Source organism: Pithys albifrons, chromosome 10 (genome assembly GCF_047495875.1).
Source record: "Pithys albifrons albifrons isolate INPA30051 chromosome 10, PitAlb_v1, whole genome shotgun sequence".
In the NCBI taxonomy this organism is placed as follows: Eukaryota; Metazoa; Chordata; class Aves; order Passeriformes; family Thamnophilidae; genus Pithys; species Pithys albifrons.
Genome location: NC_092467.1, coordinates 5471607 through 5486920, shown reverse-complemented (window position 1 = coordinate 5486920; position 15314 = coordinate 5471607). Strand labels below are relative to the sequence as shown.

General features: G+C 54.3%; 1 protein-coding gene and 1 long non-coding RNA gene across 3 annotated transcripts in view; one reads left to right on the top strand and one right to left on the bottom strand.

The window, feature by feature from the left end:
- Positions 1-7077, bottom strand: part of LOC139676645 (uncharacterized) — a 23431-nt gene extending 16354 nt beyond the window's left edge. The window contains exons 1-4 of one of the 2 annotated variants that reach the window (XR_011698689.1): positions 7055-7077; positions 5103-5228; positions 4544-4603; positions 3769-3909 (exon numbers count right to left, since the gene is read on the bottom strand). This is a non-coding gene — a long non-coding RNA (uncharacterized lncRNA). Of the gene's footprint in view, positions 1-3768; positions 3910-4543; positions 4604-5102; positions 5376-7054 lie in introns of those variants that run through there. The other variant, XR_011698688.1, reaches the window with a different exon arrangement.
- KIAA0040 (KIAA0040 ortholog) lies at positions 5851-15314 on the top strand. The gene is made up of 2 exons (XM_071565828.1): positions 5851-6377; positions 12079-15314. Exon 2 carries the CDS (start codon positions 12178-12180, stop codon positions 12511-12513), a length of 336 nt encoding a protein of 111 aa, XP_071421929.1. The 5' UTR covers positions 5851-6377; positions 12079-12177; the 3' UTR covers positions 12514-15314.

The window sequence follows — 15314 nt, the reverse complement described above, 5'->3', positions numbered from 1 at the left end:
ATCTTTTTTAATCAAATCTAAATGTGAGACTTTTAAGTTTCATTGATTTGTCCTCTCACCCTGGGATGATGAGTGCTGTGAGTAGCAGCCCACAGGCTTATCCCCCTTCCCTGCAATTTTTCTGCTTCCAATTTGTTCCAACAGGCACAGAATCAATCCTAGAATAGGCTGGATTGGGAAGAACCTTCAAAGATCATCTAGTTCCAATCTCCTGTCAGTGGCAGGGACACCTTCCACTAGACCAGGCTGCTCAGAGCTCCATCCAGCCTGGCCTTGGACACTCCCAGGGATGGGGCAGCCACAGCTTCTCTGAGCACCCTGTGCCAGGGCCTGCCCAACCTCACAGGGAAGAACTTCCCAATATCCCATCTAATCCTGCCCTCTATCAGTGTGAAGCCATTCCCCCTGTTCTGTCATTCCAGGCTCTTGACCAAAGTCCCTCTCCACCACTGGAAAGCTGCTAAAAATCCTTATCATATACATGAGACAAGACCCTGGCTGTGACTGGGGACATCCTTGTAGCAGCACTTCTCTCCATCCTAGTATTTTGGATTGCTTTCTGCTGTCAGGAGGGATGTCAAGGTGTGCAGCCCTCCTATGGCAGGCTTATTCCCAGCAGCATGGCTAATCCTCCTGCTGCCAGCCAGGTTATCCCCTGGCACTGCTCCTGAGCAGGGCCCATGGCCCAGCAGGGCTGCTGGCCAGCAGGGCAGAGCACACCAGGATGTGCTGGGAACACACAAGCTGCCTCTGTTCATCACAACATGCCCTTGTCCTCGCACTGTCCCCTCCATTTGGTGACATCACAACAAAAGCAGGGACTGAAGGGAGTAAGTCTGCAAATGGTTATGAAAAAAATCCTCCCTACAACTGAGAGAAGGAGGGGGATGAAGTGGGAAATCCTCCCTCTAAGAATTTCAGGAGAAGGTATTGGAAGCAGGTAGCTGGGAGAGGAGCAGCAGAGGGGACAGGGCTGGAGGAGCACCACTGGCAGCACTGTCCCCCTGCTCCTGGGGACAGGCTCTGTCTGTCCTCCTAGTGCCCTTTGCTGCACTCGAGTCATGCCAAAAACAACTGGCATCTACCTGTTCCCCCCTTGTATCGGTTCCTCAGCCTCACCCCAAGGCTGCCTCTCCCCGCTTCCTGAGGGGGACTTGGCCCCTCCAAATACAGGAACCTACTCTCCCTCACAGAGGGGCAGAAAGAGGTAAAACACCCCCAGGAGAAAGGTCTTGAGTGTTTTTTCCCCTCTTTCACCCAACACAATTTGCATTTTGGTCTCAGTTCCCTCCCGGGGGGTGGGAGAGTGCCCACCAAGCCCTGACACCCAGCTGCATCCTCCCCACAGAGCCCCTGCTAGTAAACAAGATGAAGAGCGGGAAGACTTTGAACTGTGAAGAGCAAAGGTCAAACAGTCCCATTCCCAGGCAAGAACTAAGCCCCAAGGGTAGCACAGAACATCCCAGCTGGTCCAGTGCCACCAACCAAAATCCTCATGTGGTCCTGAGCCAAGGGACATCAGCTCACCAAACATCTCTGGGAACAGCTTCCTCCATCGAAGTGGTTTATGGAGGGGAATGGATAATAAAAATAATCAAAATACTACTAATAATTTGGCAGCTGCTTATCATTTAAGAGCATGATTGGCTCTCCCTGCCCAGCTCAGCAGTGCTCTGTGGGAAGCCAGCACTGTGGGATGGCCACCAAATGCTCCTCAGCATCCTGGGGTTGAGCCTGAGGAAGGACTGTGCCAGAGGGGACAGCTGGCATAACTGGTCTGTCAGCTAAAGATCAACCTTGGCAGATCAGATTTGACACCCATCTGGCATGGGACAGCCCTGGTAGCAGCTGCTCCAGGAGGAGGCCTGAGCCACTGCTTCCCATGACTGGGTGCAAATCCTGGTCCCTGGGGGCACCGGGTTATGCCTGAGCATCACTCGCTCCTCTGCCTTTGGTTCACAGCTGCCACAAATCCAGGCCTTGGATACTGCTGGTGACCCCATCCCATGCTGGGGGAGGGAGCAACCCCTTCACCAATGGGATTTTCCTCCCCGGCCTTCATGGAACTGATCCTTGAGCAGTTCCTAAACGGGAAGGCACCACGTCACACTGCCGGGACTCGCCCAGCTCCGGCACTTTCCCCACCTCCCGGTGTGTCTCCTCTCCCCCTCGCCTGCCACCAGTGCTGCCTGTAGGATTTCCTCAGGAAGGAGTTCCTGAAGGCTCACACACACAAAACAATCAGCTCTAAACCAACACAAAGCCCCACCACTCTCCTCCCAAACACTAAAACATGCCCTGGGCAGACATATACCCTCCTCCTCCTCACCCACATACAGCTTTCTGTACCCCATGTTTCTCAACACAAGCATCAAGCAGGATTTGAGGAGGCACCTGAGGACCCCACCTTGCTCCCCCACCCCAGCATTCCTCTCCCCTAAACAGCAGGGATGGATGATTCTGCAGATCCAGATCCACTTCAGGAAGCCCAGCTGAAAAGCCTCTCAGGTGATGGGTGGGGAAGAGACACCCCAAAAACTCACCAGCTTTGGGGCATTTCCCCTAAGAGCAGCATTTCTCCACATCACTGCCTACACAGGACTAAGCCCCACTTAAGGGCAGCCCCAAACCAGACCAAGATGGGACCCAGGGGGGACTGGGACACCTGAGCCCAACCCACTCCCAGAGCTCCCCCCTTCTCAGAGGGCACAGAGCCCAGCAGGCTCCAACTGAGGGAGAGGAGGGGATGAAGCAGCTGTCCCCAAAACACCAGTTTTGTGTTTGTCCTCAACCCCCCTCCAAACGTCTCCATTCCATCCCATCCCATCCCATCCCATCCCATCCCTACTCCCCATTCTCCTTCAAAGCCAGAAAACTCATTGCTGCTGCTAAAGTAAATACCAAGAGCTGCTATTTTTATCCAGCCCACGACCAGGGGTGTGTTATTTTTGGTGTTTAAACTGCAGACTTTTTTCGTGGGAGGGGGAGAGGGAGGGGAAAAGGCAGAAGCATAGGGGAAAAATGAGAGGAATGTTTCTCTGGGAGCAGAGTTTTCCATTGCTTACTTTAAGCCAGACTAGTGTCTGCAAACAGAAATCACGAGCAGAGGAAGCAGCTGGGAAGAAAGGTGTGATCATGTCTGCAGTCACTTTGCTTCTCCTCCCGTCCCACCATGCTGAGAAAACCCCAAATAAACTGGCCCTGGCTACCAGCTGGGTGCTATCAAGGCAGGAGTAAAACTCCCAGCTGTGTAATGGGGCAAACTGGTGAATACACCAGCTGAATCCAATGAAACAAGCGGGAACCAAGAGAGTGTTTCTATTTTCAGAGCAAAATGAGTAGTGTTTTCCAAATCAAATTAGGGGTTGAGGGAACTTGGGAGGAAATGGAAATTATCAGGGGGGCTTTTCAGCATGGAAAAGGCTTTGATCTCTCATGGAAATAAGGAACTGGAGAAGGATGGATGGAAAACAGGCTGGAGGTGGGATTTGGTTTTCAGTTGGTCCGAGGCCTGGGATCAGACCGATATCCTGTGATGTGACAGGAGCTTGCCTAGCATGGGCTCACCGAGTTCCTGTGCTTGAGGGGCACCAGCAAGCAGGGAGACGCATAATCAGGAGCTGCAGTGATTCATCAGCAGCTGAGTCACGGCTTCCTCCCGCCCAGTAAAGTTTCTGAGAAACACAGCACTATTCCTTGGAGCCCAGATATGCTCTATGCCAAAAAAAACAGGAGATGGCAGGTTCAAAAATCCCCACAAAAATGTACCTTTTATCAGCTCTGCATGCGACGGTGCCGTGGGACTCCTCACTGCAGGAGACACTCACAGGGTGAAGCATCAAATTCATGCAAAGCATCTCCTAAGGACTATGGAATCATAGTGGGTTGGAAGGCACCTTTAAAGGTCAGCTGTGGGCAAAAGGATGCTGGGTTAGACAATGCTGTGGCTGATTATATATTCTTGCATTAATTCTAAATTTCTGAAAGTCTTCCCAATTCAGTTTAGTGGTATCACTACCCTCTATGGTGTCAAGACTCTCCTTTGCTGGCAGCAGCATCCCAAGACATCAGCACTGTCAGTGCCCACCACCTCTGCCAGGTCATCACAATGCTCCTGCCTGAAGCCAAGAGGTTGCTGAAGCACTGTGCTCAGAGGGGCCCCCAAAAATCCGGGGAGGGTGCCCAGATTGGCAGCTCCTCCCTTGTGAGGCCCCTGCCAAATTGAATTAGTGACCAGAAAGCCGGAACTCCAGCAAGGCTGTTTGCCCAGGGAACAAAGGAAACCTGGGGCTGCAGAGCGGCCAGGTGCCCCTTAGGTGACTGTCAGCACCCAGGTGGCTTCTGTGTGCCCTGGGAAAGGGGTTTTCAGAGGGGGATTTGGTGCCTGCAAATGAGAAAATGGCTGCAGTTCAGTGAGGCGAGAGTGGGGTGAGATGAGTCAGGGAGAGAGAGGATGGGGTAAGGTGGGAAGGGGTGAGCCAGGATAGGGTGAGGGGACAGAGAGGGACAGGATGGGGTTAGCTGGGACATGGGGATACCATACGGGATAGGGTGAGCCGGGATGCAGTGAGCCACAAAGATGCAAAGCCCGGGAATCTTCATTCTGCAACACAAAACCAAGGGAAAAGTTCAAGGCATTAACAAGCAGCGAATCTCTCGGGGCGGGGGAAAAAGGGTTTGGTGCTTCCCACAGGACATAAAATACCTCCCCAGAGGCTACAAGGAGGTGCTGAGCACAAGCTGTAGCCTACAATGAGTGTTTCTAAGGATTTCTCACCCCTCCAGCCTGAGCACGAGAGTGAACACAGCAGGAGGAAGGGCAGTGGAGGCTGGCAGGCAACTTGCCTCTATCCCTCCACTCTCCTCTCTGTCCCTCTTCCCTCCTGTTCCCACCACAGCATTGGCCCTGGTGCTGCCAAGGCACAGCACTGGGAACATGGGGCTGTTTTCCAGCAGCCTCAAAGGGTCAGGCAGCCCTGCCTACCCCAGCCTGGCCAGCACCAGGGCTGAAGGGGAAAAGCAAAGCTGCTGGCTCTGAAGCTTGAAGGAGGGCAAGGAGGACAAGGGTGGGGGTTTTGCAATCCAAAAGGATTTGAGCCAACCAGAAAAATTCCAGTAGAACATTCTTCTAGTCACAGCTTGCCCAGCTGTCAGCATCACAACGCTGCATGGAGGCTGCTCAGCCCCCGACTGGAAAGCAGATGGGATCCCATGATTCCTGGATATTCCTGATGTGGAGATAAAGAAGTCAGATGGGGAGAAAGCAGCAAGTGAAGGGTGGGGATGGCAATCCAAATGGAACCAGAATCACAGTTAAAAAATATTGATCATTTAGGCTGGAAAAGCCTTCTGAAATCATTGAGTCCAACCCTTAACCCAGCACTACCAAGGCCACCCACTAAACCCTGCACAGCTGGGAGTGCCTTCCTGGGCTGAAACATCCTTCATTATCCATGAGTGTATAGCACCCATAGTGCTGCTGGGGGCAGGGGCAGTCCCTGGGGCATCCCCTCCTGGGGGGATGCTCCATCACCTCCTCCTTGTCTGCAGTGTCCCCTTTTCAGGGACAGAGGGTGGCTATCAGGGCGGTGTGGGGATGACAACATATGGGGTGGCGGTGACCAGGCTCAGGGTGGCAGTACCGGGATGTAGGCGGTTACAGGGTATAAGGCAGCAGTGATGAGGTGCAGGGTGGCAGTGGTGATGGGATGCAGGGCAGTGGTGGCAGGGTGCAGGGTGGCAGTGGCGATGGGATGCAGGGTGGTGGTGGTGGTGGCAGGGTGCAGGGTGGCAGTGAGAAGGTGCAGGGTGGTGGTGGTGGCAGGGTGCAAGGTGGCAGTGGTGACAGGGTGGAGGGTAGCCGTTGTGACAGGATGCAGGGTGGCAGTGGTGACAGGGTGCAGGGTGACAGTGATGATGGAATACAGGGTGGTGGTGGCAGGATGCAGGATAGCAGTGATGGAGTGCAGGGTGGCAGTGGTGACAGGGTGCAGAGTGGCACTTCTGTCACTGCTCTGGAGGAGATGTAGCTCTACGCTGTCCTCCCCACTACAGAGGCAGCATCACCACCCTGCAAACCCTTCCTGCTACCCTCCAAAAAGCGTTTTTGGGAAAACCTGCGCGGCACTGAAGCCCGAGAGGGAAAGGCTTGGTTCCCTCCACCTCCCCAGCAGCTCCGGGGCCGGTTTATGCCCCTCCCCGGCTCTGTGCCAGCCTGGCGGTGCCCGGTGTGTGCCCCCGCCGCAGCGCTGGGGCTCGGCGCTGGGAGGGAGCCCCAGGCGGGGCCGGGCCGGGGGCGGGTGCGGGCGGGACACGCGGGACGGGGCAGCCCATTTCCTCCGAGCGGAGCAGAGCCGGGACGGGGCCGCGGCAAGGAGGTAGGTCTAGGGGTACCTGGGAGGGGGTCCTGGTGGTGGGCTTCCCTGGGCGTTATCCTCGGCTTCGTGTTGCCCAAATCTAGGACTTTTCTCTCTGTCTCTCTCTCTTTTTTTTTTTAATAATTTTTTTGCGGACAAATCAGCTGCTTCCCAGGCTGAAGCGGGGTGGGCAGCGGGGCCGCGGCGGTGGGGACAGTGGCACTGGGGACAGTGGCACTGGGGACAGTGGCACTGGGGAAATGCGATGAGGAGTGACCAGTTCTCAGGGAACTCAGTTCTCAGGCCTGCCCATCACCGGCGGTTCAGGGCACCGGTGCCACAGGTGAGGCTGCAGCCACACATTTTGAACAGCATGGAATCCTAGACCGGTTTGGGTTGGAAGAGACATTAAGATCACCCAGTTCCAACCCCCCTGCCATGGGCAGGGACACTTTCTGCCATACCAGGTTGCTGCAACCTGCTGTGTAGCCTGGCCCGGAACAGTTCCGGAGATGAGGCACTCACAGGTTCTCTGACAGCCCTCTGAGCCTCTTGTAACCAAAACCACCCGCGATGCACCCCAGGGAGGGCACGGGCGGGGGCTGCTGCCCACCTGCCCTGCCTGTGCCCTAGTGCGGGGGAGCGCAGGGTGGCTCAGAGGAGCTCCCGGTGCTGTCAGGGATGACAGTGGCGCTCACCTGAACTCAGAGCTGGTTTTTGGGCCAGTCCTGCGGTCCCAGGGCCCACGGAGCCGCGCGTGTGCAGGCAGCGATGGCGAGTGGGCTCCAGGCAGCAAGCTTGCAAAATAGTTTCACTTTAACCCTGTTATCCAACATTCATATCAGTAGTTTTCCAAATCGCTCCCTTTAGGGGGTGAAAGAATCTACATGTGGTTTCTGGCAGGAAGGTTTCATGGTGGTGGGAATGAGGCGAAGCTCTAGCTGGTTGTGTTTGCTGGGTGGTGGCTTTTCGTGTTTGCTTTTTACGTTTGAGGAAGGTCTCCGTAGCCTGCTGCGAGTTCTGGGAGACCGACGGCAAAACTCTTCTTAGTCACCGTTTCCGAAACAGCAACGTGCAATCAATCCCTGCTAAGGAAACTGCTCACCCCCGGTGTCAGGTTTCATCCGGTTTTCCTTTAAGTCTGCAGGTGCAAGTGGGGAAAATAGATGCCACTCGTGTGACAGGGTAGCTGTGTCTCTGCTGGGTGTATCAGGGAGTTCACAGGCTGTGACAGGGAAATTAGCCTCTCCCACACTGACCCAGAGCTGTCAGTGCCATGGAAAGTCTGTATAAAGCTGACATAAAGCCAGTAGGAGAAGGAAATGCTGTGCTTACTGTGATTCCTGCTCTGCACTACTTAGCAAGTTGTCAGTTGTCCCCTGGAGCTGCCCCTGCTCTCACTGTGGATGAGGGAGCACCTCAGAGCAGCCCCATTCCTGCCTGAGCCAGGCAGCACCTCAGCTGAGAGGAGCAGGTTGAGCTTTGTTAGGCTAGGCGGGAGGGAACTTCATACAGACACAGGAGCCTGTTGAGGGTTGAGCCTAAAGAACTTAACTAGCAAAATCAGGTCCTAAAACATCTCTAGCTCTCCTTTCTGCCGTGGTGACCCAGTGTAGCAGCTTCCAGCAAACTGCAGCTCTTCTGCGAACTCTACCTTCATCCCCAGTTGGTTGTGGTCGCTCTGCAGTGCACAGGATGTGGACGAGCCAGCATTGCCAAGGCAACCCCTCTGTTTTGGTTTCCCCACACTCGGGCTAGCAGCGTTTACCCCTCCCGCTCAGCCAGTACCCGACGGTTTGTGGTGCCGCCGCAAACCAGCCCTCAAAGGCGCTTGTCTTCCACCCACGGCCGCCCGTAACTCCGGAGGAGTGGCGGATGCTCCCCACCCTTGCAAACCGGCTCTCTCGAATCCAACATGGATTAAAACTTACACAAGTGGCACAGAGCCCCACCAGGCAGAGCTGCTGTCAGTCAGAGCCATCCATCCCTGGCCGCAGGAGTTCCCAAGCGAGTTTCCATGTCAGCTTTCCCCTGGCTCTGCCAGCACTGGCTGCCCAAAAAACAAAGAGCTCATTTAGCAGGGTGCTTCACAGCCCTCCCCAAGACACAGCCCTGTCTCCCAGTGCGTCCCTGGCCCTGTTTTTTTGGCCCATATCTTGACCCAAAACCCAGCTGACCTCCCGGTGGTGGCAGCTCCATGTGCTTTGGGCAGGCGGTCCACACCCATCCTGGACCACAGTGTGGAGGCAGCTGTTCCCCTTCATCCCTCCTCTAAGGGGAGATGTTGCTGTTGCACTAAACGGAGCAGCAGCACGGATTTTTTGTAAATACAGCTCCTCACTGTGCACTCAGGCTTTCAGCTGGCGATGGGTGGCCTGGGGTAACCCCTCTGCCCTTGGAGCTGCCAGCTCCAAAGACACCAGTTTTTCTACTTTCCCCTCCCCACCTTTTTTTTTTTATATGAAGAACCCCTTTATTTAGCACACAGACATCCCTTCATCTACGACACAAAAAGCAATGCACACACCAAAAAGAAGCAGCATTTGCAAACCAACTGCATGGCCATGCAGGAAGGTGGCCCTGGGGTTTGGGTGCTGTTTGCTCAGGGGGTGGCAGGTACCTCCACCTTCCCCTTCCCAAGGGATGCTCAGCCACATCCAGGCTTGCCCAGGGTGGCCACATGTCCCCAGCTGGGCACTTCCCAGGAACAAACAGCCAGGGCCTCTGCAGCACATTCAGCTCTAGTTTAAAGTGGAAACATTTCAAAGGGCTTTGCTTTTTTTTTTCTCCTTTCTTTTTTCCTCTGCAAACAATTAATTACAAGTTTAAAAGGAAGTTCCAGCCCTCCTTCGCTCCCCAGAAGTTTAGAGGCAATAAATATAAAGCAGCTCCATGCAGGAATAAAATTCTACATCCTGTTTTGTCTGAAATTAAGGCAGTTGTTGTTTTGGGGTTGTTTGGAATTTTTTACTTCTTTTTTGGAGTCAAGCGTCTCATAGGCGTCCAGAATTCCTGCCTGGGTAATGAGATGTCAGGATATTTATGGATAAATGGCAAACCTGCATCACATGGATGATTCAGGCTGAGGAAAAGCTGCTCTGTTTATTTGTGTTGCAGTGTAACCTCTACTACAGCTGTCCAAAAAAAAGGCCTCAGAGAGGACAGAGGTCAGGACAGGGAGCAGCTTTAAGAAGTGGCTCTTGCTTATCTCTCCTATGACCAAAAGGCATCTGGGATGCTCCCCGCTGGCTCCAGGCAGGGGGTAGGAAGAGGATGGATGGAATTTGAGTCTCTGAGTGGTAGCCCATGATTTGTCAGGTGGGGATGGTGATGATATTGCTGAGCTCTGTTGAGTGGAATGAGGGAGTGTGGGGGGCAGCTGCTTTCCCAAGGCTGGGAAGCAGCTCAGCAACAGAGGCTGGGTGGAAAAGGCTCTTCTGCCTCTCACAAGAGCATCCCTCCCTCCTGAGTGCAAGTCATTCTGCTTGTCTGCCTCCAAAAAACCCCACTCTATATATGTGTTTATATATATATAAATTCCTTTTCTAGCAAACGGAGACTGGAAGATGGAGCAGACTGGACAAAAATCCAGCAATAATAATAATAAACTTCTTTCAGCCAAAGCCCAAACTACCTCCCAGAGCTTTGCATTTCATTTGGTAAATCTCAAATGAGATTTTTTTTTAAAAAGGCACCCACAGAAATTCATGTTCAAAAAAAGAAACCACCAGCTAACTGGGGCCAGCTCAGCTGTGCTCTTGTGCAGAACAAAACAATAAATCCACAGTGGACACTCTGTTTTTGTGAGGGGCACGGAGGATAAACGCCTTACTTTGAACAGGATTTGAACACTTCTGGAATCCCAAATTGAGAGCTCAGTGTCTACGCTGAGGGATTCAGCTCTTGGGCCCTGGCAGTCAGGTCCAAAAGCCAGTAGCTGGGGGAGACTGGTGAAACAAGACCCCACACAGCTTTGTAGGTCCCAGGACAGTGTTTCCAAAGGCAGGTTTTCCATGGGGAACCACCTTTCTGGGGGCTGCCCAGCAGCTCCTGCCTCAGCAGCAGCACCAGGGCTGTGGTTTAGGGCTGGGTGGGACTGGTGGTTCCTTTTTTGGGCGCGGCTGGTGGCTTGGTGGTTCGTTAGGAGCGTGGTATAATTGCAAAGCAAAGGGGAAGGATGCACAGTGCATGTGCTGGCTGGGTGAAACTGGGGGATCCCAAAATGCTCCATACAAGAGAGCATCCCTTAGCAAGTGCCACAGCAGGAATAAATGCGATACAAAGCAAGGGAGGGCAGTGCTATAGACCAGGAGGATTTAGCTGGAACCAGCCTGAGTCCCTCTGTCCCTCCCCCAAGGTCCCCAAGCTCTGTGAGAGCTGCCAGAAGGAATACCAAGGTGCTGGTGTCACGGGGGACACCTTTGGAATTCAGGCTATACCTTTCAAGTTTTTGTTACATGGAAGTGTTGGTTTTCCTTTGACTGTGCCTCAGTTTCTCCTCTTGGGCACATGGGGATTTCAGGATTCCCTCTGGAGGCTGTGGGGCTTGAATCTCAAGGGCTGGCAAACACACCGATGCAAAATGCTGAGTGAGGCTGAAACAGGGTGTTAGAGCCTGATACTGCCCCTGCCAGCTCTTCATCTGTACAACCTCTAATTCAGTGACCCCTGTGTTGAACCAGAACTGCAAACTCACAGCACAAAACCCCCTACCCCACTCAGACCCCCTGGGAGTGTTGCCTGGCCCCAGGGGAGGAGAGCCAGAAGCCGAGGCAGCAGCTCCCTGTCCCTGCAGGAGGGCTTCCCTGGGAGCCCTGCCACTCAGCAGCACCTCTCCCTCCCTGAGGGAAGAGGAAAACCTTACGTCAGGCCACAGAAATGTTCCTCAGCCCTACCCAAACCCTTGGAGCAATTCCCAGGTGAGGCAGGCACGGCAGCTCCTCTATCCCCAGCCAGCCTTACCCTCCCCTGCCGCCGCCTTTGTGGCCAGCCCTGGGTGCACGGAGGCAGCCGTGGGTGCAGGGCTGCTCGTCGGGGCCCACCCACCTGACCATAGTCCTCATCAAAAAGCCAGGTAGTTTAACCACAGCCCCCACCCCAAACCTGCTGGCAGTGTCCCAGGTGCCGGGATGGCAGGACCAGACCTCTGCATGGTGCCCAGGATGGGCACACCTGGCCTCTGTGCTGCCCATCCCATGAGAAACAGTCTGTCTGAGGATACCCCATCCCAGGATGGATCGGGAATAAGGGGAGACCTGTGACATGTACAGTCCTGGCTCCAGTGACAGCACTGCTCTCTACAGTAGTCCCTTGCCTGGATCAGGCAAGTCCCTGCCTAGACAGGAGAGCCCCACAATATTTCTTATGCTGAGAAACAAGCCTTCCAAAGGGCTAATAAGAGCTTCATGCTCTTGATGCTCAGCAAGGGCTGAGGTATAAGTCCAGAGGAACAGGATTTGTGCTCAGCCAGATGCCATGGCAAGACGCCCTCCTTGTCCATCCCCACCACCAAAAATGAATCCCAGGATACAGAAGGCTGTGTTTCTCAGCTGCAGAAACCTAAAGGGACATGGCAGGCAGCATAGTCCATTCCCCATGACCCCAGACCCTTCTAAGGCAGGAGACATCTTACCTTGCTGAGGCTTAGGCTGTGCTGACAGCTCCATGGAGAAAACTGCTGAGAGAGCAGGCACCTGATCCATGAAGTTTCTTGTCTCTGCAGGCACCATCCCAAGACACTTGTGGAGCCCATTAGCCGCTTACAGAAGCTGAACGTATCCCAGGGGACCTTTGCAGAGAAGCAGCCTGCTCAGGAGCCGACATGCAGCAGAAGATCAGCTCTTTCTTTAATTCCATCTTGGAGCTCGTCCGTACCAAGCACGAGGAAGGCGTCTTCAACACCGTCTGCCTGGCCGTGCTGTTGGGTCTGCCCGTCGTCGTCCTCCTGGCGTTCATTTTCATCTGCTGCCACTGCTGCTTCTGCAGGCAGAGGAGAGACAGCTCGAGGAAAGGTGGCCCCAGCAGCAACGGGCAGCTGCATGCTGAGAGGAACAAGAAGAAAAAGAAGAAGAAGAAGAAGCAGGATGAAGAGGACCTGTGGATCTCGGCTCAGCCCAAGCTGCTCTTGCTGGACAAGAGACCCTCCCTGCCCATCTAGCAGACAGGAGGGCATTCAGGCCTTCTCCTCTGAGATGCCACCAGTCCTTACAGATGTGCACCAGGAGGGATGAGGAGATACCAAAGCTGCTGCCACTTTATGGTGACTTTTGGCAGAGGCTGAGCCCAGTGTGTAGAAGGGCCAGCAGAGAGCAAGGCAGTCGGACATAGGTTATACAAGCCCCTTCCTCTCCCACCATGAGAGAGTGCCCAGGGGCAGAAACCCCTGCAGAGGACAGGTGAGCATGCAAGGGTGACCTGCCACTGGGCCATACGTGCCTCCTGCCATGAGCACCACGCACACACCCCCGACTCACCAAACCGGGGGTGAGGCTCTCCCTCTGCACTCATGTGCCAGCACAGGCACTGTGGCACAGACAAGGGTGCACAACGACCAAGCCACCTGCACGCTCCCCCTGCACCAACATGGATAGCCATGAGTGAAGCAGGTACAGACACACCTCATTTGCTTGCCCTGCTGTGGAGATGGCTCAACTTGACTGTCTAGGCTCCGTCCAAACCCGGCTCGCTTTGGAGATGCAAAGAAGGCCAAGTGCCAAGTTACCCCACAGCTCAAAGGTGTGCCATCTTTCTGGCTACCAAAGCAAAGGCACTTGAGAGGATCTGAAGCCAGATGCCCTCAGCCCAACCTTAGAGACCTCACGACACCATCTTCAGTAGCACAGAAGGAGGATGCCTGGCCACCCAGGCTAGAGGCAGGGAGGAGAGAGGAGGCTGCCAGACCATCCCTTTTGCACCAGCACTTAATATAACCCCTTCCTTGAAAGACTGTTTTATACAAACTTGCTATTAAAGAGCCCACCACGTTACTGCAAGAGCGAAAACACAAGCTGAGACTGTGTAAAAGCTTAGCTATGGGCATTAGAGTTATTTATTGAATGACTACTAAAGAAAAGCAGGACCAAAGGCCCCTCTGGAGCAGGGCCAGGCACACCAAAGAGGTATTGAAGCAGCTGACGCGCTTTCCTGGTACACTTGGCTGTCCCCTCTCCCTGCAGCCCTTGTGCCATGAAGTGAGACACCCACAGGCTGACAAGCCAATGCCACATGGGCAGCTCTGTGTGCCACACTGAGGGCTTGTGTGCGGCTGTCAGGCTGCACAGCTCTGGGATTTGGAATGTGCTGTAGGAGCAAAGTAAACTCCACGTCCACAGTCATCCCTTACTCAGGGATGCATCACACAGCTGGACCCTGCACCCCTCTCTGTCCTCATGTCCTTGGAACAGGCACAGCAGCTAACACAGCCACACACACCCTGCTCTGGTTCTGACACTGCTCCCCGGGACTTGAGTGCGCATCCGTGAGCCGGGAGTCTCCTCTGCCCCCCACTCTCCCCTCCACCAGTCTCTGTCACCCCCAGCTTGTTGTGCCAGCGAGAGATGCATGTTTGTGATGAGAAGCCTCACCACATCTGGTTTTTGCCCTGTCTGTACACTGGATGCCTTCCTTGTGTTTTCTTTCAGTTCTCAGGCTGCTGGAGCAGACCAGGGCTGCCAGGCAGAGCCAGACATCTGGGGCACAAGCAGCCAAACCCACATGGGCCAGCCTGCATGGAGCTGCTGGACACAACCACTTCCAGCCCCAGCAAGGGCGATGCCACCTTCCCCTGGCTCAGGGGACAAAGCCACTGGCTGGAAGTGGCTGCCTGTGCCACCCAGTCCCAGCACAGCCTGTTTCATCCAACACAGGCAGGGCTGTGATGGTCACATCACGTCATGGGGTTTGGCTGTGTGTGGCTGTGCTGGGAACAGCCTCCTCCTCACACAGCCCTTTAAATTGACCCCATATGTGACTTATTTTCCAGCCTGCTTTGGTACCATTGAAATTAGCGACTCCCTTCTTCTCCAAAACAGGAAGCAACATAAAATGGTCTGAAAAATTAGGATTTGCCACATGTAATCCTAGGATTACATGCTGGAATGGCTCTGGTCTCTGTCCCAAACCTCCAGTCCAGCCAGGATCCTGGAGAATTAGCACTGCACTTGCATTATTCCCTTTTCCTTCTCTCCTTTCCCCCAGCCAGGTACTTTTCCCAGCCCTCCTGCCTCTGTGCTCACCGGGTGGCCAAAGCAGCCTCCTCCCGTGGGCAGAACGCTGCCCATGCAGGTGCTCCTGCTGCGATCCAGAGGCACGAGCAGCCCTGGAGGCAGGGCAGGACTGCCTGAGGAATCAAAAAAAGCAGAGTAAAGGGTAACACCATGGGAGGCCAGAAGCTTCCCGAACAAGCAGGGGCATGGAGGCAGCCAGCACCGACACAGTACAGCCTACCTGGTGTGGAGGGGCTGGGCTTTGCAGGGAAGGGAGTACAAGTAACATTTCAGGCGAGGGCAACCAATTCCTACAAGAACCAGAGAACTGCCAAAACATGTTGCATCACACACACGTCCACATCCAGGTTTTGGGGAACTCAGAGCCAGGTCTGAATCTCAAAATCATCATCCAGACCTCCCCACCCCAAAAAGCACTGGGGCTGGCTTGTTTGAGCCAAACCATGCTCTGACCCTGCTGCTTCTGGAGGAGTAAGCCCAAAAAGCAACAACTGCCTGAGGTGCACCAGAGCGTGTCACCCACCAGTGAGGCAGCAACAACCCTGCAGCACCCATGTTTCAGAGGGGCATGGCAGAGAAACCCCACGGCCCCTGCTCTGCAGACACCTCTGCCCTGCCTCCCACAACTGCATTTCAATGTCAGCCTTCAAGTTGCCTAAACAAGCCCATGCAACAGGGGGGAAACAACGAGTTTTGTGCAATTTTTTAAACCAAAAATAAATTGCTCTTAAAC